The 24,270-nt window shown below is 34.5% G+C and overlaps 1 protein-coding gene across 1 annotated transcript; it reads left to right on the top strand.

The window, feature by feature from the left end:
- Nucleotides 1-3,585: 3,585 nt before the first annotated feature.
- Smp_143550 (hypothetical protein) lies at nt 3,586-20,210 on the top strand (the record flags this gene model as incomplete). The annotated part of the gene is made up of 4 exons (XM_018796304.1): nt 3,586-3,635; nt 7,731-7,920; nt 9,904-10,498; nt 20,131-20,210. 4 exons carry the CDS (start codon nt 3,586-3,588, stop codon nt 20,208-20,210), a joined length of 915 nt encoding a protein of 304 aa, XP_018650530.1.
- Nucleotides 20,211-24,270: the final 4,060 nt, after the last annotated feature.

Here is a 24,270-nt window from a genome sequence, read left to right as displayed (position 1 = left end):
GAAATGTGCAACATCAATAATAGATTGAAGGAATAACCGTTAGTCAGCTTAGATCGAATGCTTCTAGAGATATAGATAGCCTTTCAAATATAACTCCGAACCTTTTCGCTTATGACTTCCTATTTGGCTGGGTTATTAAACCACGATTTTAGAATTCGTTATTGATAACGGCGTTGTCAAACTCAAAATGCTTGTGGAATCTTTAGAACTATTTATTATGCGACTTATTTCACACCACAAATTTATGGTACACAGAAAGCATACGTTCCATATAGACTTCTGTGAGTGTCATGGATATAGTTTGTAAGCCAACCTTTTCGAAACGACGAAGCACCCAACAAAGAATTAAACCGCAAGTATTTCGTAGCTTACAGAAAACTTATATGCATCTTGTATATATTGTTTTTCTTTCCTGTCTACCCTAAGTGTCCGCCCTTTCACTCCGATTAAGTGATACGACCAATAAAACGTAGGATAATGTTGACCCATGATAAAGATTCCACAAACAACTAGTGAACAGACTATCTCTTTAAAGTTATGATATATTGAATTTTCGATGGTATTTTCACAATGAAGTTCAGTTAGTGGAACAGTCAGATAACAGAGATGATCTATTCTACATGGGTTTCAAAACAAACATTCATGCTCGACTAATTTATTGCGAGAGATGATTGGGCAGCAACCCCAGATAACGGCTAGATGTCGATGTGATATTCATAGACTTTAAGAAAACGTTTGACAAGGTTTCATTCTTAGGTCTTATGAAGAAGCTCTTGAGCTTCGGAATAATGGGTGCTGTACAGGAATGGATAGGAAACTTCTCATGTAACTGCTGATAGAGTGAGGGTTAATGTAGTGTTTATATGAACTAATGATTCCTTTGTACTTGGTTTCCAAATCCAAATACAATAAATTCGTTCGTGTTCATCTAGTATTTCTTGATTAAACTGCGTTATTTCTGAGATTCCTAGTCTATACTATAATTCAAATACTCCCAATTATCAAAGTTAATGGAACGCTATCTGAATGGAAGCCGTTCAAAAGTGGTGTACCCCAAGGCACAATCTTAGGTTCCTTGCTTATCCTTCTATATGTCAATCAATTAACTCTATTGCGTAAGTTGTCGACATTATTGTTTGCAGATGATGTTGAAGTCTGGAGAACAGTAAGATGTGAGGCTAATCATTTTAATCTTCAAGCTGACCAAGACGAATCAATTTGAAAGGTTCAAGGTTGGGGCTCAGAAGTTTATTCTAGAAAGAGTGTTCTCATGAACATCGGACACGGTAATAGTTACTATCACACTATTGATAGTATATCTCTTCCATGTGTTCGGAAACATAAAGATTTAGAAGTAATAATAAGTTCTAACTTGAAAACAACTACACATTGCAACGCGACCTCTGCCAAATAACTTCGTACTATGGTCACTTCGTCGAGCATTCAAATGCTTTGACAAGATGTTTCGGATTTTATATCCCACCTATGTAAGACTACACTTAGAATACTGTATCCAAGCAGCTGACCCATGTCTGATCATGGATACTACCTCATTTGAGCGTGCTCAGCGTGTGAAAATAAAATTAGTGGAGGGTCTTTCTACGATGAACGCATAAAAACGCCTAAACCTTTTCCCCTTATCTTATCGTAGGACTCGAGGTGACCTTATACTGGCATTTCGCATCTTTAGTTATGATTTGGGTGTTAATATGTCCTATCTTTTTGCTCCCTCCAGCACTAATAATCTCCGAGGTCATAGCAAGAAGGTTCACAAACCGCGACTTAATAAACTTAAAGTGGGTTCTGTTTTTCACATCGAGTGTTCAATGACTGGAACGCCTTACCCGAACAAGTGGTATCAACCCTATCAGTGAACATTTTCAAGGAGAAGAAGGACCTCCACTGGAGAGCAAACTGTCAGGATTAACACAGGTTCATCAACCCACTATCCTTATTACTGAAGACTGAGGACTGAATGCCATAATGATGACCTTGGCGACATTTTAGTTTTGTTGTCACTGTTTGCGATCGCTTTCGTAGTATAATATAAATAAATTCTATGTGGTTGATGGTTCATTGGTTAGCTTTCTTCTTGTTATTTTGTAGTGATTCTTTTATTACGGTACTCTGCACAATTCTTTCAGCATCTAAAGTACTTTCAACCTTCGTGACTGCTTCATAGTTTTCTATGATTTTGCAAAGCCTTACCATTTTTTCCTACATTACAGAGTACCCTAATCACTTATTTATATTTTATTCTTCAGTGAAGTGTGCAGAGAACTAATTTATAATATGGCCAAATGTTAACTGAATCTTAAGAAATATACTGTACATTATTTTTAGGTGCTCATAGGCACCTAAGACTTATTTAGAAGTTATTCACTAAAATTGCATTGATCAATAACACTGACAGATCATAAACTGAATCTTTTCAACACAATACATGTTTGTATTCATAGTTATCACTCAACCCTGTTCTCATGAAAAAGCTGAAAAGAACGGAGTGACATCTTAACCTACCTTTTAATCATCGGTCTGGCCATGCTTTAATACTTAGACTTGTGTCTACAGTGAGTTGATCGCAACATCAAACCAAGTCTCCTATTAATAGGCTTATGGAAATACCTTTATATCTCCAAATTTTCAAATAAAATTTGACATTATTTCTAGCTTTAGTAGTTAGCCAATACCACGCATGTCAACTTCCTACTGACGTTAGGTGATATGAATCAAAGTTTGTAGCACTGACTCAGTTGTGGCAGCTCTCTGTATTTCTCCGATACTTGAGGTGTATCATATTTTTTAAATCTGTGTTTCGAGTTATTTTAAAGGATATCTCCCGTGTTTAGAGTTCTTTTGAGATTAATATTATTTTTCGTCCTTCGTCAATACTCTTACAGGTTTCACAGTCTCCTGAACTTTCCAAACAGAATCTCAATGTGAATGTAGCTGTAAATAATTCCCCAAAACCAATAGCTCTTTAAGTGTTCAACATTGGATGCTGACCACATTGTTTTAAGTGGACTTGTTTAACTGAAGGCTTTCGGTCATGCATCCGTACCACATCACGTTGCGACCCATCGTGGGACACATCTCCTACGCTCACTAGCCAGATTAGAGTAAACGCTTCTCGATATATTGATAACGTATCAAATATATATTTCCGATCTCTTCGCATCTGACTTCTGATTTCAACTGGTTGGGGAACGCTTCGAATATAGAAGGTGTTACTGGTTGCTAGTCGCCAAACTACAATACCAGTCGTATCTTCATGAATCTCACCTTAAAGGTTCCTCTCTAGCTTTACCGATGAGGTTTGACAACTTATACTGTTATATTTTTGTGCCAGGTTCTACATTACTTTTTACTATATAGTAGAAATTACAGTCCATTGTTTTTTTCAAATCTTACTTTGCGTTTCACTTTCCCATTTCTTACCAAACGACTTTTTAGCTGTATCATTAAATGACTCGATCCAATTATTATGACGAAATTTCATATTTAATAACACGAATCCATGAATGGTAAATATACACTTTTTCAGTATACTTTTCATCACAAACACTCATTAGCAGGGAAAGGCGTATGGAACTAATGAAAGAATATGCCCTAATTCAACAAACCGACTCTTCTGGGTAAGTAAAGAGATAAAAATAATAAACTCAGGTTTTTGATGATAGTTGACAAAGAACTCATATCTAAAACATAATTTAAAACGTGTGGGATTCGATTTTTTGTTAGACATTCTAATTGTCAAACTTTACTAAATAAAAGCATCGAACCATATATTCCTTGAAACCTGCTTTTGAGTTGTGGGAGAAGGTTCTTAAAACCAACTGGTTTTAATCCTATAGGGACCTGAAAAGTTAAGTATTAAATACGCATAAATGATAGGGCAGTAACACCTTGGCTAATCTCCATCATTATCGCCCTAACTAGTGTAAATATTGAGGCTTTTTATTAAGGAATTACCGGAACCTAATCTCCCTATTTTTAATGAACGGCATAAAATCCCCGAAAATTTGCAGATGTCTCGAATATTTCGTGGATTTCCTCAGAATATTATAACACTTTGGGCGAATGTCTTTATTCATTGATAAAACTCAGAAATTCACGGTTTTCCCCTAATATTTTCGACAACCTTGGGGAAACCCATCTACGTTCTGTCACCAAACCCCAATATTTTTCTCGCACTTTGAGGACGTTTTGCACAATTTCGGGTTTTCTCCTATACCGTATTCGGAAAAACCACTAGATTACAGATTGTACAGAAAAGCCTATCAACTTAATAACAAGTTCCCAAAACTTACTGCTCATATATCCATCTTTTTTGGTTAACTTCGCAAAGTGAAAGCAATTCCAAAGAAATATAACCACAGTCGGTAACAGAAACCCGCCTGTCGCGATAGATAAGCATTACCGCTGTTAAAAGAATGATGCGTTAATGATATTGTTTATTTAAGTTTAAAAAAGGAAAAATGATTGCCCATTCGCAATTGAAGTCTTTCAATTCTTAATGATTGTTATTGCGTTTCCATTTGGTGTATCAAGTTGATATTGAACTTTCATTCAGTATTCTATAAAAATAAGGAAAAATTACTTTTCTGCATTGCAAACGCAGCATCAAAACAGCCTAATTGCTAATAGCAGACAAACAAATGCCCAATGTCATAGCAATCATCCAACCTATGAATCCATAATTCCATGTGGAACGTTGATTATGCACCAATGGTATGGGTCCTGGGATTTACCTTTGGCTTTCTCACCGCTAAGTTAAATTCCAATGTGTCTTTTCAGTATGGCTTTTCTGAGTCCAGTGAGATGCAAGTAAATGCATGCTCATATTGAAGCATGATCAGAGTCTGAAAATGCATTCTAAAACGAGTGGCAGTCTTCTATCGAGCATCTCCATTGATGACTGAAGGCAATATGGTCTATTTAAGTGCATCGTTGGTTTGGTGCAGGAGGTCGCTAAGTTAGGTGATGTTTCTCTTTATGTTTACAATTAGTGCTTGTTAGAAATAAACGATTGTCTGAGCACAGCGGTAGTAGATGACCACCATTACCTGTTCTCTGAGCCAGAATGCCGAAACACCCACCTAAACGTCTTTCTGTTTGGTTTAAGTTACCTACCTGGGCATTAAAGACACCTGCTATGAGTACTATGTCTGAGTGTTTGGCTTTCTGTAAGATCCATCATTCGCTTCATCTGTGCTGCAGTCAGTGGGAGCGTAGGTAGAAATGACAAAAAGACAACTATGTGTGTCCCTATCCTTCCGAGTTCTTATGGAGCCGTTTGGCCGAACAGCTCATGGACGACTGTTACACAGGGTTCCATTCTAATAGTGCTTGTTCTATTCTCATACTTAGTGCTATATCTCAACCCTCCAGTTCACGAGAACTAGCCATCGGGTTGCTAGATACACGGAGGGTCTATCTCGTCGGCTCCTTTTCTAGGTTAGGTGACGTCAAGTGACCACACTAGGATCATGTGTGTTTCGAATGCACAGCATACATCATTGGTATAATATTCTAGGGTCTTAGCCAAGGAGACCTCGGACAACGTATGAATGATTGAACTAAATCATTGATCGGTTGAAGTTAGACTCTAACATTGTTGAATGCCGGCTCAGTGGTCTGGCGTTTGAGCCTTCGCTCGCGAGACCGAAAATCCTCAGTTCGATCGTGGATGTGCACTGCTGAAGAGTCCTATACTAGAACTAAACAGCCATCCAGTGCTTCCACATTGTCAGTGGTGGTCTAACACTGGTCGATTTATGATTTCAATAAAAACTCTACATTCTCCACAATCCTATACTGACACCTATGAATAATTTAGGAGTCAGGTTACCCAAGATGTTAAACAGAAACCTTATTTTCGAGTGTGTACTTTGTTCTCCCCAGAATGTCAGTTGAAGAAATATCTTGTGCATCTCACAGAATAATACCTTGGTCCTTTATCATCGAAGTAAGTATTTTTGCAGAGTTGTCCAGAAATCGATGCGTCGAAGTATCCTTACTATTTACCTCTGGCGTTCTGTTTACCGGTGCTCATAAAGAGGATGATGTTGGTGTCACAGTAGTTTTGTCTGTTCGAACATTTCTGAGCAGAAGAGATAACTGTGATACATTGTAGCTCTTTTCTTACCCTCAAATAATTCGTAAAAACAATAAAAAGAAAATTTAATTGAGGTTAAAACTTTGTGGTACTCTACTTGATAGTATAGACCGATCCGACAACACAGAGAGAACTTTGAAGGCTTGTAATCTTTTTTATTATTCAGTCCTATAGCCAGTTCATAGAACATCCGTTGGTACTTAGTCATTTCAAGCAAAGAATTTTATTATCAACTAATTTGAATCCTTTGAAGAAATTCGGTAGGCCTATTTACACAGAACAGGTATGCTCCATTAGCATTGTTTACCCATTCCAGGTAGTTAACTGGTTTTATCATAAGATTTACAAGAAAGAATATAGCCTCGTAGTTCAAACGGAGTAGTTTTTAAGTAGAAAATCTTTGAAAGATTCATCTATGTACCTCTCTTGAGCTTTCGAATCCTATATCACTTGATAATTTAGCTAGAGATTTGGCCATTATAATGCTTTCCATCAAATATTTTAGTAGGCCTAATTATATAAATAAGCCATTGTATAAATATCATATTGATGAAGCAAAGAAATGTTTCTGGTAGTATGAATGATAAAACTGTGATAATTAGGAGTATTTGAATTAAAGTATAAACTAGGGATCTCAGAAATAACGCAATTTAGTCAAGAAATACTAGATGAACACGAACGAATTTATTGTATTTGGAATTCAAAATCAAGTAGTCACCAAGCACAAAGGAATCATTAGTTCATATAGACACCACAAAAATCCTCAGTCTCATTCATTATCTATGCCAAGAAATACTGATTTTTTTCGTATAAAGTTCTTCATCATTAGTTTCGGATTTAAATATGATCATATAATGACAACCTACATGTTTTGATTATCTCATAGATTATTACTTCTATCTACAATATATTTACTTTCTGTTAATGAATTTTAGTGGATATGAAACACCGGTTTTGTATTTTCTATTGATATTGAAAAAGTCTCCATGACTTTCTCGAGTCACCTGGAACTTTCATTCTTGTTATATCTTGTGATGTACGTCTGTGCCCTGTTTGATATAAATGGCGTGATGATCCCCGCCAATCAGAGAGGAGTGAGTTATCGATTAGAGCAATGATACACGGAAGCCGTATGAGCAATCTTGAGTACTTATCAGTCCTGCTTTCTGCCTAGCCCAGCCAGTTAAGTCCAAAACACCAATAACATCCTCTGCAATATGAATCCTTATTCTCAAACATGCTGGGTTTATATACCAAACAAACTGACCACATCGTACCATAAAATAGAAAATAACATTTGTACAAGATTCAACTAAATGTGGTTGTGAATAGGGGGGGAACAGTAATTAATAGACATGGCATAATTCAGGAATGGTAAATCGTACAGTCGTGGTTTATGGGTCAAAATAAAGATCATAATAAGAGGAACACGAATAAGAATAGTTTAGTTACTTTAAAAGCATACAATAGGAAATATACGTATCATATTTGTCCATAAGCAGTCCTCAAAAGTTACCATTCATAATTCTCTTCGGGATAAATTTGATCAACAAGATCCAATCAGTAACTAATGTTAATAATAAGGACATATTGTTTTTCTAAACATTTACAGGAAGAATTCCCTTTCAACTCAACTAATTCAATATAACATAAATTTGAAAAGATTAGATGAAAATGTAAGAAAAGTAGAAAGAAAACATGAAATCTTAAAATGTCAATTTGAAAAAATTAAACAAAATACTAGAGAAGAATCTATATTGGATATGAATAAAACATTGAATAATTCATTTAATAATCAAGAAGTTAGTTTGATTTGTCATATAGTAGTTATTTTATATTTATTGTTGTTTATTAGCACTTATCATTTTCAGTATCATCTTTGTTGTTAAACTTAGTTAACAAAGATATAATCGTTGAAATCATGAGCCAATTGAAGCTGGACCACCATGCAAAACCTGGAAGCACTGGACGGCCGTTTCGTCCTATTGTGGGACACCTCAGCAGTGCGCATCCATGGTGGTCTAGCTTCAATTGACTCATGATTTCAATCATAAAATTACTGAAATCTCCACAAAACCCCTTCTGATAAAGACATCATGATCGAGAGATCAATGAAAAGCAATTTAAAATTATAATCTAATAAAACATTAAAACAAAAATTTACTAACAGATATCATGCTGAAATTCACTTTGAATGTTGTAAGAACAATACTGAAGTATTAAGCTTTCAGAGATTATTTTTGCCTACGACATATTTATCATACAATAGGATAGATATAATAGATTTAAATGATTGATACGATTGATAGAGTGTAAGGATTTCAGAAGAAATTTTAAATGTTGATAAATAATTCTATAAATGAAATCACTCAAATGATATTAACCTATCAATTTTTAATAAAGATTAGTGTTATACATTCATAAATAATAATCTAACTGTTCGATAGAGAGTGTAGTGCCGTGCGTCGTTCATCGTTCACCTCGATAACCGTTATAATACAAATCTTAACGGTGTATAAAATCAGAAGGCAAAGAGAAGCGGCAACTACAGTTTTATTAACAAACGACGCAGGCCAGAAATTGATAACCAAATATCAGCGAGCGAAACAAAAATGACATGCATTGGAGATGGCGGGTAAGCCAACTCACTTTATTCAAGCGTTAATCAATATTTATACACAGATAAAAATAAATGACAGATATGTAATAAATAGGATAAGAAGTGTATACTCACATACACTCATAGAAAAAGTAGTCAGGGTTAGTAAGTGAATAATTAACAAGGTGAAAACATGACTCAAGATGGATAGGTAAATTGGCTTGTCCAGAAGCTAGAATAAAGTATATGAGCTTAGCATATCAATCGATGCTACAAGAGTCAAGTATAGGCTAGAACAAGAGTTCATTAACAGAAGATATGAAAGGTAGATTAACACATGATAAAATAAATCGTTAATTATATATGATTCAGTAAACATACCTTTCTGCATTCTTTGACTAATCACAGATTACTTCAGTTAAATAATGTCAAGTAGAACTAAGTTTCAGAAGACATGTTTATTTTACATGAAACTAATCATTTAGATTTGTCTGCATTCTAAATTTATTATCTCCCTTAAGATTCAGGTAAAGTACTAGTCACTTTAGGTGCACAAAAGTTTGGAATACATTCAACCCACTTTCGACACTGGAAATTATATAAACCTATTTTTCAATAGACTAAATAATAAGATAAAACAGAAAAGAATCAGTAAGTAGTAAGAACTTTTGAAATAAAAAGATAGGATGGAATCATGTGTATTAAGGAATCGGACTTGCCGCTTTTTGAACAGGATTGGACTGGACAATTACTAGAGCATCTGCTGTGTGTAAATTACTGAACCATATTCGCTTCGTGCTAGTTTGATTTCCATTATTTATCTTTTGAAAGTCAGGCTGATAGTTACTTCAGACACCATTAATGACAACTTTCACTGCTCACATATCTGGTGTATAATTGTCAGGCTATATCAAAAATTAATTTTTATGGAAACAGAAGCATTAGATACTGACCTAGTAGTTTTAATAATCAAAGGTTATTTGTGAAACCTGTTTGCCCTGAGTTCTATCCCTGGTTGAGATCTTGTATAATCTCATACAAGAATGAATCATGTATACAGTGCTCCTTACTCTTCAATGTTATCTCAACTGAGATCAATCTGTGATGAATACAATAGACAAATTAAATCAGTTTTCATGAAACCTCTCAAAGTAAAAAAAAAACAGTTTTCCATCTTTGTTATCAGCTTCAACAGGTAATTAAAAGGACAAAACAAATTTTAGATGCACAAGAAATAACGTTGAAATCTATATCATTTAATAACAACGATGATGATGAATATGACAGTGTTGATAATAATATGAAACATGAAGAATTATACAAGTTATCGTTTATTAACAAAACCAGGATCGAAACACCACAAAAAGATGGTGATAATAACGAGATGAAGAATAAGGAAGAAAATGACAAAGAGCTAAGGAAGGATGAAGATGAAGAATTGGGACAAAGAAGACAAATCAATGAAATAACAGATGATGATGAATCATCGAGTCATGTTGTCCATAAAATTAGATCACCAATATTTTCGGAAGATCTAAATTATTCATCTGATGATTTTTATAAACAATCTAGATTGTTTCATTCAAATATTTTATCGAACAATAATAGTAATGGTGTGAAATCTAACAAGAATAATGATTCACAACAAATGGTCATAGAAGAAGACGAAGAAACGGAAGATGATAATGATACTCAAGAAACAGAAGATGAAAACAAGGTAGAATTAAAATGGGAAAATGTTTATCCAACAGTTCCAAATAAAAATGAAATAATTCAAAAAGGTAATGTATAGCTACTGACGAATGTATTCGTTGTTATTATTATTACTGGTTTTAAACCTAGGTGATATTTGGAAGGTTGATTGTTTAACCAATGAAGGAGTATGATTGTTTATTATTTCCGTTAGTTTATTTTCTATTTACAGGGATGCTAAGCTTATGTGTAGATTAAATGATAGTTGAACTGTTTGATAAAGAAACACTTGAAGAATTGATTTAGGTATAAGTTCAGCTATAATATTTACAGCTGGACGATAACCTATCGTGGCTTGAACATTAAACTCCTTAAGGTTGTTCTGTTTTATTGAAATTAAAACAATCAACTTGAGACTAGGCGCAAGTTTGTATCGATTCCAATTCTTACACTTCACAAGAGCAAAGCTGTTAAGAAGCATAAGAATAGAGCAGTATTAAATACAATAAAAATCTCAATATAAGAATTATGTTTAACAATCAAAAATTCAAATTGGATAATAGAAATTTTGTAAACTCACCAAACTCATTTTAAGCAAGATAAAAAAGGGAATCTAAATGTACCACTAAGACACTTCGCCCAGCATCTCCAATTGGAGATTATAAATACTGTTCAGATCCTAACACAAAAATCCCTAACTACTGATACCAACTCAGTTCAACAGTCTACGAGCATGCTCATTGGTGCTATGTTTTATTTGCTCACTTTTGAAGATCATTCAGTCTGCTCATATGACAGTCATCAAATGTCTAGGTAGGTGGTAGCTAGTTACGCACAAAAAATGTTACAATCATCTTGCTCAATGAATCTTTATAGGTCAATCAATCATTTACTATTTTAAGTAATATTCTAGAATTAAACTCAGCATTACTTTATCAGACAAGAATGGTGCTTTAATAACACAAATAATAGAATACTTACCACATAGATAGGAGAAAAGAACATTTGATTATATAATCACTTTTGAAACACTTGTATACTTGTGGTTCACACGATGACCAAGCTCAAATAATAATAACTAATTTGAAATTGAACCTTGGTTGGTTACCAGGTGTTGGGTCTTAACAGTCGGTAGTAAACCTGGTTCGACAGCCTACTAGGCTTTGTAATTAAATCCTGTATTGAATAGAATGACCATTTCGATTACATACTTCCGTTTTCTAAAAAAACACGACGCCGTTGTATTTTTTCTTCTTGAAACTAGAATTTTACTTGGTGTTGAGTGAACCATTTTTGTATCATACCACAAATAGGTTAGATAGTAAAGTTACACAATCATGAATTGAAGGAGCGCACAGGTGTAACAGCTTCAGATGAATTCATTACCTAGTAAGCCATCATTCTGAATGCTGTTTCACCTGATTCTAGTGAGAGGAGAAAACTGTCTTCGAATGGACGTAATATCCCTGGAAAGATTTAACTTAATAAAATAATAGGGCATATATAGTGATAGACAGCGAGGAACTTCCTGGGATTGCTTTTTATGGATTTCGATTATAGAAGATATTCAATGCTCGGATTCAATAATTTTCTTTATGATTATTATTACTGTTATTTCTGTTGTTCCGATTGCTGTCCTATTTATGCTTACTATTATGTTATAAAGTGCAAGTATTCCCATCTTAATGCATGATCTGGCAATATAGATTAACATGTGACAAGTCATTCTATAATTTCGAACATGAAATTATTGTTCAAGTAGACAAATATACTATCTGCCATACCTCTGTATTTGTTGGTTATTTCCTAGCTACTTTGTTTCTTTAGGGTAGTAACAATTTCGATTGGATGTATGCTAATTTATTATTTCTCTTGACACATTAATTTCGAATACTTTGCTTGAGTTCACGAGATACTGAAAAAAAGGAGGAATTTACATTCGATCAATTAAATGTTTACATTGTTTGAACGGTGTCTTTTATCCATCTAGTTTTATGTGCATAAATGTGAGTATTGAACATTGATTACCCTGCCATTTCAAACATTCCTTTATCTTACACAATTAATATACATGAAAATGAGTTATCTTTACCGAACTTAGTTCTTATTTATAACTTCAGTTATCAGTTTTAACTGATTTCGCAAGGATACAGTTGATGAAGATTTATAGTAAAAATTTAAGAAAAATCATGAAGAATTCAGGCAATATAACAACCTGATTATCAAATAAATGAACCATTGTCCTGAAAACAGTATTTCTTCTCAAAATAGTCTCAATTTATGACAATACATTTCATTAACACTATTCAAAGCATCTATTTACATTAATGTAGAATAGGTGAGATGTGGCCAGTAGTAGAATTCAGGATCTCGTTTCGTCCCGTTTGGGACTCACCAGCCGGATGTACCTGTATTCCAGAGCTAATGTTTGGTCCTGGACACGGAAGCAGTACCATTTGCTTCAAACTCTACCACATCATCCACTTAGCTACTGAATCCAAAAAGCTACTCACTTGTAAAGTGGGTATGAGTTTTTAATTCCATTTGAAATGGTTTGAATAACCTCGTTGATATTTTTTAACTGAAATCTGGTCAGTCGGCGTTGGTATAGATGCATTCTGTGCAGATTGCCACGACATAACCATTATGACATAACTTAGTATGCAACAGATTGAATGCGGCTAGTAGTGGTATCCAGAGTCCACATTTTTCCAATTTCGGACTCGTCAGTTACATCCCAATTACAATGCTTACTCCAGGATATTCAATATAATCCATATTTACTTGTATCGTAGTGGTTAGATTAAAGCAGTCTGCACAGGATGCATATATACCAATCGGGACTGATCAAATCACAGTCGAAAATATCAACAGCGGGATAATCCAAACCGTGTCAAATAGGATCTGTATACATTTTTTGAACTTCTTACCCGTTAGCCCAAAGTTGATTGTTTTAACCGTTCATTCCTTTGATACTACTATATATTCAGGTATATATAATGTTAACTACAAATTAAAAAGTCTAAGCAATCATCCCATACTGATAATTTTTATCTTATCATATTACGTGATTTTATATGGGTTTAATGTAATGCAATTTTCCTACCAACTACATCCAACCACCTGAAATTTCAGCATCGTATAGTTGATTCATTTAAACTAGTGACCCCTTTGCAATTAACTAGGAAGGAACTTAAGTTCAATGTTTTTTTTCCTTTAGATATCATCCTACCACCCAACAACTTAAAAGAAATTTACAATATAAACTGATATTGGTTGAATAAACATTAAAAATCTTTTAGTACTGGATACCCGTTTAAATCTAATTCGGGATTATTAAACTAACGACTATTTGTAATTAGTAGTTATGACTACAAATTACCACATACTTTCACTTCCATTACAACCATCATTATCACGTAAAGTAAACAACTAAAAATATACTGAAATATTTCACAAATTAACATTAATAAAAAGCCGAATACTCAACATACATTTTTCCACACTTTTTTCCCATCGCACTGAATAATTACAAATAAGAAGAATGTATAGTTGAGTTTAAGTTGATAGCTTCTTAAAAGTTAGTTCATCAAGAAAGGTTTCATTAGTAATCAGTACTAGCTAGATAATCAATAAAAAAGATCCAATAATTTAGTCCTGAGCAATATAAAACCTATCACATATGTCAATCAGCACAAGTTACCACACAATGTTAATATAGTCAAATAAAATTATTCATACAAATGCCTAAGTGGTAGTGTAGTGTGGTCTACATATATCCTCATAAGTAGTATATGGTGATGGTCAGACATAAAATGTATTTGGGCAGAAGATCGATAAGGAAAGAGCAGGAATGAAGCGCAATCAGTAGGAAAATGCAATGAAATTAGAGAAGATGGACTGATATTTGCGGAAGGAACAGTCAAGATTGAGACAATTGATTGTTATTTTGCAAATTAACTGTTGTCAGATTTCAGTGAGATAGTCTGTAATTCGTGCTTAAATACATTCGATTGTCCCCACCCGTGTTCTTGTTTACTACAGTAGAACTATGAATAATATCAGTGGAAGTAGGAAATACAAAGCTCAATTGATATGATTTGAGAAGAAAAAATGAGTATTAAGATAATTTCAAAACTCAAAATCTTAGGGAAGACAAGCAATTTATTTCCGATATGTACTTTCTAAGTCAGGGTAATCTAATCTACGCGTGATTGAATCCACAGTTTTCAAGTCATATGATAATCATACAAACATTACATTACAAATCCAAAAAAACGTGTGGTTGATCAGTTATCAATTTGCAGCCATCGTTATTCATGATTTGCATAACCCGATGTATATGCCTTTATTTTACAAACTTATTTATAGTTATATCATGGTGTATTCATGAATTGTGACACCTTATAGCAATACATTAGGGTGATTCTTGCTTATGCAGCAATATTAAAGTTTAAGTATTTTCATTGACATCATGATCTGATCAATGTTAGATCACCATTTAAAATCTGGAAGCACTGGATGGCCGTTTGGTTCTGGTATGGGGCAGCTCAGTAGTGAGTATAGCAGAATCTAACCCAGCTCCTTCGGTCTCACACGCGAACCCCAAGTCTTTGGACCACTGAGCCGGCCTCCACTGGCGTCGGGCACATATTTCGTTCTGTTTGGGACCCGTCAGCTGGATGTACTTGCATCCCAGAGATGGTGTCAACTCTGGAGCTCCAACCCACGCCGTTTGCTTCAAATACCATTGCGTTATTCACTTAGCTGCTGGTACATCCGGCTGACGACTCCCAAATAAGACAAATTGAGCTCCTTGGATTTCACTGCTAGCCACCATCCATCTCTGCTTAAAACTGCTTGTGACTCAGTGGTAATATCGAGACAATCCGCACAGGATGCACATATACAAAAAGGGACTGATCGATTACAGTTTTAAGCAACAACGGCAATAATCAAACACCTAATATATTTGAAGTAACAAAAATAGTTTTCCATCAAATCACTCTACTTATTTCATGTTTTATTAATTAACTTTACAATAGTTTAGGTCAATCTTATGAAGAATTTTTAGCAAAAGCAACATTCAGCATTGAAAATTCAACTTATGATCCAGTCAATGAGTCCAATGAACATGAATCTGAATATGATTCAACAATATTAAGAAATAATATGAATATAAATGAAGATATGAGGGTTTCAAATAAGTTATTTGGTATGTTTATTTATATAAATAGAAGTTTACATTATCCGTTTTATATATAATATAAGTTTATGTAATAATTTATTAATAAAGACATCATTACAAGAGAAATGAAATAAGCAAAGATGGAAAATGGCTAGCAGTGGAATCCAGGATCCCCGTTTCGTCTTACTTGGAACTCGTCAGCTGGTTGTACCTGCATCTCAGAATTGATGTTCGCTCTGGGACTCGAACCCAGTACCTTTTGCTTCAAACGCCATCACGTTATCCACTCAACTACTGATTCCTAATAGCCACTTGCTTGTGCAATGAGGTGAAGTTTAAATCCACTTGGTATTGTTTGTTTGGATCTTCCCATTGATGTTTAGGACTGCAGCTGGTCAGTCTCTAATTGGCATATTTGCATACTGTGCGTATTGCCTCGATATAAAATTAATTCACCGGCATCGTAAGCAAAGATGGATTGTGGCTAGCAGTAGAATCCAGGACGCGCGTTTCGTCCTGTTTAGGACTCGTCAGATGAATGTACCTGCAATACGCACAGTATGTGCATATGCCAATTAGAGACTGATCAGTTGCAGTCCTAAACATCAATCGGAAGATTCAAACAAACATTACTAAGAAATAAAATAGTTTATTTTATAATTAGTTTGGAATGTTAAATGAAATTATATAGAGAATTACATTTTTTAGGTTAGCGTTTTTTTGGCGGGTTAGTTTTCTACGAGATGGGGTCGCTAACCCCATGCCTAACCCTCTTCCTTTATCCGGGCTTGGGACCGGCAGCAGCCCCCGGAGGAGCTACAGGCGGAGTTATATAGAGAATTATTGAAAACAAGTACAAATCAAGATGTTTTAGATAGATATTTCATTTGAATTTTGAAATTATTCATTGACGCTAGTTCTTGATGTTAGAAGACTAATTACTATTAGAATACACCTCCATATGTCTCCATAAAATTAATTTAAACAAAAATTGCAATAAAATTAGTGTTGTGTAGTAATGTAATAATTTCACATGTAATTAATTGCTAAATCTTGTACCCGCCTGTTAGAGAGCAGCGTTTTATTGATTGGACCAATGATACACGAAACCCGTACGAGCAGTCTAGAGTACTTGTCGGTCCTGCTATCTGCCTGGCCCAGCCAGTTAAGTCCAAAACACCAATAACATCCTCTGCAATATGAATCGTTTATTTCAAACATACTGAGTTTATATACCAAACAGACAGACCACATCGTATCATAAAATAGAAAATAACATATGTACAAGATTTAGCCAAATGTGGCTGTGAATAGGGGGAACAGTAATTAATAGACTGGGTGTAACTTAGGAATGGTAAATCGTATAATAATAGTCTATAGGTTAAAATAAAGCTTATAATAAGAGAGACATGAATATGAATAGTTTAGTTACTTAACAATTATACAACAGGAAATATACATATCATCTTGGTCCATAAATAGTCCTCAAAAGTTACCATTCATTATTCTCTTCGGGATATAACATTAATGAAATAATGTTAAATAATTCAGTAATTAGAAGAGGGAGGATGAAGTTTAGAATAGAAAACTTAAATATAGAATTGCTATTATTCCAGTTTGTATTTAAATGAATGAAATCGATAATATAAAGTTCGAATGTTAACAAGTTTGAGTTTAGAATAGAAGTAAATGTGACTGTGAAAAGAAGTTTGGATATGTTTATGAAAGGATATGAAATAGTGAAGAACAAGAGAAAAATATAAACTGATAACTTAATATAAGAACATAGATTGGACTTAAATTTAATGATCAAAAACAATCAACCCTATTTGGTAGTGTGCATACGTGAACTCAAGATGATCTAGCAATTGAAACTAGACATCGAGGATAGGGAATTTTTAAATAGATTAATGTATTTTTTCTTAGGTTAATGTTTGATGGTAGATTAACTAAGTTTTTAATACAGACTAGGATAACCGGGTAGGTAATAGTGAGGTTAGACACAGGGTATTAGGGAATGATGGTAAATCAGTTGATGAGGTTGTGAATCTTCATCGACTGAGATGGTTGGGCCACATGTTACGTATGCCTGAACACCGATTACCACGACGCGCTATGCTCACTAGCATTGGGAATGGTTGGAAGAGAGTTAGGGACGGTCAAACCAAAACGTGACATCAGTGCTTGAAGTCACTAACTTCTAGTCTGTGCCATGTTGGTAGATGCAGATTACTTGGTTGAGGTCCGAGTGACTATCGTAACCAATGGTTGGAGACTCTAGGTGACATGGCTCAGAATCGATCACAATGGTGCAGTTGTATACACCCTTTATCTTCCCTTAAACCTTGAGATCAAGATTGCTTCATATCTGTCTTCCTTCCTATACTATATCCTTATATACAACCTTTCTTTTATATATTACCACCACTAAATTAATTACTTCTATGAATCCGGTGTTCATCTTGTTGTGCTAACGAGGTATGGCAACTTGTACCGATGCATATATGTGCATGGTCCTACGTTGTAGCTGACTGACTAATACAAACTAAAATTGGTTACGGGAACTACAGAAAAACGTAGAATTAATTGATTAGTTTTTCATTCTAGATATGAATTAGCTTATATTCAACTTCATACGTCATAAAACTTATCTTTATCAGCCAGCGGATACTCATGTCAACTTTCAGTAAGTCAGAAGGAATTCAATACTAAGTTATTTTCGATACTGTAATATAACTTAACATATTCGGGCTTATGTACACTGTTACATCCCAAGGAAGAAGTAAGTACGGATAATTTACGGGACCTAATATTGGACTATTATTCTATGTATATTCCTATTGCATAACTATTCAGTAACTAGATTATGTATATTTATATTCATCTTATTATAAGCTTCATTTTGACCTATTGATTATTATTATATGATTTACTATTTCTAAGTTATACTCAGTTTATTGATTACTGTCTCCCACGCTCACAGACACATTTGGCTTGATTTTGTACAAATATTATTTTCCATTTTATGGTGTGATGCGGTCTGTCTGTCTGGTATATAAACAGAATGTGCATGAAATAAATGATTCGTATAACAGAAGCTGTCATTGGTGTTCTAGACTCAAGTGGAAGGTCTAGGCGGATAAACAACCAATAAGGACGCTTGATTACTCATACTGATCGAACGTCATTGATTGTCACAGTGTTAAGGTCGTAGAAGTCGTATTCCCATTGGTGGATAATTAACGCGAATAAAAGCCGGACATAAAATCGATAACGAATAAGCACACGTCTTTTGTTTATTTTGATAAGACATAACATACACTACTTGGGTGTACAGGCCAGCTGTTCAAAGAGAAATAGGCTCATCACAGTTTGGAACTCGAAATTGTTTGCTGAAAGCCGATTATTTTAGTCACAAGGCCAGTGTAATAATGATAATTTAAACCATTTACTAAGTCCAGGTTAATGTGCTAGCCTTCAAAATACGCATTTTGAAGTCAGTCTACAGAATACACAAGACAATAATTCTTCGTTTAGTCGTTGTAAAATGTAAACAAATAAACTTGTGACTACTAGTTAGATGGCAACCTACTTATTATGAACCTAAAGATTCTATGTAGATTCTTTCTTATGGTGTTAAATGTGAAAATTACTGAGAAGTTAGTTAATATGGATTTATGAAAAACCAGAATAACATAGAGTGTGGATAGTCTTTATTTTGAAGATAACTTACATCAACCTCCTCAAACTTTCAGTGCTAATGAAGGCCTTGTACTCACTGATAACTAACTTTGAAGAAAATCCATAAAGCTCTAGTACGAAGCTGTAACCGGTGGATTTCAATTGTATCGGGAGTCAAATAGTCATCATTGATGACAAACACTAGTACACTACCGTAGCTTCTATCTTGACATCGTGGTCTAGTTTCCTTATCGTAGTGACCTAATCGAGTTATTTTACCTGTGATACTTTTCCTTTTAGGTCCTAAAATGCTGGCCAGGTCTATCGGAATGTAGTTGGACTGAAGGGTACAACTTAAGGTTCGAGAGAAAAGTTGAATTTTAGTTCCTAGTGGGATTTGACTTCAGTAAGGCTAATTTAGTGGTCTAAAAATAATATGCCCAATGCAAGCGTTTGGGATGGATGAGGAAAAAAAATTAGTCCAATGCTTTGTGATTTTGAATGAATGTCTGTCTAAAGTATTTTCATAAAGTGTAGACTAAGTGATAAAGATGATTATTTTGAGTACTAATTACTTGTTTTCTCAGCAGTTTGAACCTTCTTATACTGTTAGGGACCAAGCACAAGACCGTCAGGTTTCCTAGGTTATCGCATTAACTTTAGAATACTGGGTTGAAATCATACCCAATGTAATGTAATCCATATCTTCAGTTCTTTTGCCAATTCGCAATATTAACAAGACATCATCCAGCGATTTTCTTTTCAGTAAACTGTGCGGTTTTCCCGGCTATTTTAAACTGTTTTTTTTAGAAAGTGGAAAAACTAATTAATCACTTTATTCTTCAATTTTAGATTCTACAAATGCCAATCTACTTTCATCATGGACAACATATAAAACGGACGACTTAGAAGATGACAGTTTCTATGATTGACAAATAAAAATGTCTATGTAACACATTTCTTTTTTGTTGGGATAATGACGATAATGTCAGTGAAATAACGCTCATATTTCTCCTTTACACCGAGAAACTAAATTGCTTGAGACTGGCAACAAATAATTTGTCTGAGTATACAATCCACTCGCTCTATACTACATTCCCATTCAGCACTGTTCTACAAGGCCTCAAAACAACTCAAATTACGAACACGTGATTCACCTGACCAGTACGCGTATTGGTCAGCAATTACCAACCTACAATCCAGTAAGTACCCGGGTAGGGAAATACATAAAACATATCAATTACCTATCAGACTAGCTGCCAATCTGTCTAGGACAACAACCAATCACCATTTTCTTTCACCCAGACTACAATCGGTGTGAGTGAAATTTCGTCCCGTGTAACAATGTTTAGTGAAGAATAAATTATATTGCAAATGAACAGACCGATACAATTCCATATCCTAAAAAATCTGATTTCCGGAGTCGATCCATTACTCGTGTGTATAGATCTGCTTATTTGTTTTAGATTAAGAATATTAATCGACTATCTAGCTTTATCATTAACAAATCACATGATATCAAGAAGTTTAGTTGTACAATAATGAATATCTGACTCATGAACATGAGAACATTTCTGTTAATAGTTAAATCACCAAAAGTTTTTTTCCAGTCTTAAGTACCAAGGAGTAAGAAAGTCACCTAGATAAGTGTATATTAACTTGTTACTTGTGGAAACAGTATAAGGTTTATTGAAGTGGCTGACCACCCTGAAGTAAAAAAATAGTGATGATGTGTCTCTCTATATATAAACTTGCGGAAGAAACGAATATTTTGTGTAATGCTCTAAAGAAAAATGAGTACTCGATGGAATACTGTAAACAAACATGACCATGAAGGTAAGCAATAGACAAAGTCCCAATGAGTCAATTGAAGTTAGACCTATTTTACTGATCTCTGAAAAATTCCCATCATATTAAAACACAATTATATGAACGAAGAATATTCTTTTCAATAATTTCTCATCAGGTTCTACAATTATAAATTAATAATCCATAAAAAAATTGGCCAAGTTTAAGGCAGAGTACATCATTTAAGAAACTGTAATATGTGAATCAAGGATTGTTTGTTTTAGCCCATTTAGTTCAGACGGGACATAGAGCTGACATCGAGCAATCTTTCACAGTAATCTATCGTGTTAATAGCAGTCTACCTAATTCTGTCATACAGAGAATCCTGCAGACGGCTGAGGCAATTGCTATTCGGATCAAAAAGCCAGAGCTCTGCATCCAAAAGAAATATGTCCAGCCGCTCCTTTTACCCTAGCCAACTTCAGGGTCAACTTGTTAATAATCAATTTTGTAATATGGTGACAATTTGACTAATGTTCATTTTTATATCTTAAACTCAGTTTATCTACACATCTTGTCAGTCATTATTCTCATTATTTTTCAAAGTTGAAATCATGAGTCAATTGAAGCTAGACCACCATCGAAAACCTGGAAGCACTGGACGGCCGTTTCGTCCTATTATGGGACTCCTCAGTAATGCGCATCCACGATCCCGCACTCGCGAGATTCGAACCCAGGACCTACCAGTTTCGAGCCAGAGCACTTAACCGATAAACCACTGAGCCGGCATCCAACGGTGTTAATGTCTAACTTCAACCGATCCACGAATTATGAGCGACCATTCACCAAATGCCTTCAGTGAGTTGTTATCTCACAACAGACGTGGTTATTAATTATTATTATCGCACCTGCTAACCTTTTAGAGAAATTTATTCATCATCCACCCCCAATCTACCACATCTGACCTAATTTATATTATTCTACATATTACATAATTTCTGATTTGTAATCCCATTTTTTTATCTCTCACCCCCATGTCAACTATATATATTCTGATAATTTATCTTACGATTTTATTTCACCTATAAACTGATTCAAGTTAACACTTCATATTAGTCAGCTCCAACATTAATGATTCGATCTTATTTTTATTTTATATGACAAACAATCCTTGATTCACATATTACAGTTTCTTAAATGATGTACTCTGCCTTAAACTTGGCCAATTTTTTATGGATTATTTATTTTACTGATCATTTTAAAATAGAAAAGTTTGTTATTATTTAGAACTTAGAGATCAAGAATAAATTTGTGTAATAGGGGTTGAATACACAATTAATGCTTGAAAACTACTAAAATACTGTTTGGAAAGCGCTGTCCGATATCTTATCATTTTGATCGTATTATACGTTTACCTATTGATTCTTATTCACTTCACTCTAGTATTTGACTATAATCAAAGTTGCGCTTCACTATTTCGTTCACAAAATGTGTTGTGTGATTTCTCAACCCATTCCTTTAATGGTACCGTGATTATGGGGTGGTTACATTTAAGTAGTTCATCTGTACATGTTTCGTAGACATTCAAGGAATTATCATTAATGTAAAGTAAATAAAAAGGAATGATAAAGATATGGAATACAGTTGGTTATTGTAAGTAATCCAACTGATTGTTTCACTTTCAGTTGTTTAGTATCTGCCTCATAAAATGAATTCATATCTGGTAGTTGATTTGAAGAGATCAAGCTAAGATTATGCAGCATTAACGAAATAATCCAGGAGATAGATAAATATCCACCAGATTAATATTTGTCTAGTTAGTTGGTTTTGGCAACTCAAGAAGTGTTTTTAGCACATGATGCAATTACCTACATAGATATGTTGATCCGTATTCCTCATGAACAAAACTGGGGGAACTATAGTATACGGACATGCCAATCAGAATGAGGATAGTGCCTCTTAGACGTGAGGGAAATTTAAGGGGACATGACGAATAGTTTGTGTCACACCAGAAGCCGGGTAAAGGTTCCCTATATCTAGTTCGAAGGATACTCAGAACCAATAAATATATCTGCTGTGCAACCACACGGCAGACACTTGGTGTGAAAGCTCCTGCGCAGATTGCGTCACCAATAGGGCGCACTCGATGTGATGACGAAAGTATATTGTTCTAATGGTCTCGAGACACTCACCAGCCAATCAGGAAACAGTGTTTGGTTATAAAACAATTACCAATAAAATCGCAGTGAACAAATATGCTTGTTATTATTGGTAAACCCTTACATCAGGAGGATTAAACCATGTTGATGGTCTTGGGCGATTCTAGAAAGGACAGTGAGACTCACCAATCGGAGTGTAGTCCTTGGGAATGAAATAGACATCTCGAAAAAAGACGATAAGATTACAAATATAATGAAGTCATGGAATGCTAGTAGCATAATTCTATTATCCTATAAGTAAGCCTGACCATCCTAAACTTAGTTCTTTAATAACATCACTGGACTTTACAACTTACTTTGATATTTTCAATGGTCAAACATTCTTCAGCTGATCTACCATCATCCAAATTAGCTGAAAGGCCAAACTTCATCACGAGATGATATCCAGAACCAGACTATTTATGATTCCGTCTTAAGTATTGTGTATAAGCTCGACAATCACTGACTCCATCTTGATTGGGCGGTTCTAGTTGTTTCAGGGTCATAAGGACAGTTTGGATAAGCAGCTATGTTTTACGGCACCTTCGATTTCGTGCGAAAATCCGAGGAGATCTATATTGGTTGTGATTGACTTACTCAAAGTCGTTAGTATAGTATACTTCTACTGATGTGACTAAACGCATAGTTGAGGGTGTTTGTGTGGTTTCCCAAGATCATGGGTTCATTATGACCTAAGCGATACAGAATTATTCAGAGACTACCATATATAGGGATGTTATATCCCCCGGTGAATTACGAATGTTAACTTTTAGGTCTATTTATCGACCAATGTATTATGCCTATTTCCTATCGTACAATTGTTACGTAACTAAACTATTCATATTCGTGTTTCTCTTATCATGAGCTTTATTTTGATCTTTGATTTATTATCATACGATTCTTGAGTTATACTCAGTTATTGATTACTTTGGTTTGTATAAAAACCCAGTATGTTTGTAAATAATGATTCATACCACTGAGGCTGTTATTGGTGTTTTGGACTTAA

Source organism: Schistosoma mansoni, chromosome 2, assembly GCF_000237925.1.
Source record: "Schistosoma mansoni strain Puerto Rico chromosome 2, complete genome".
In the NCBI taxonomy this organism is placed as follows: domain Eukaryota; kingdom Metazoa; phylum Platyhelminthes; class Trematoda; order Strigeidida; family Schistosomatidae; genus Schistosoma; species Schistosoma mansoni.
This window is presented reverse-complemented; position numbering and strand designations above follow the sequence as displayed.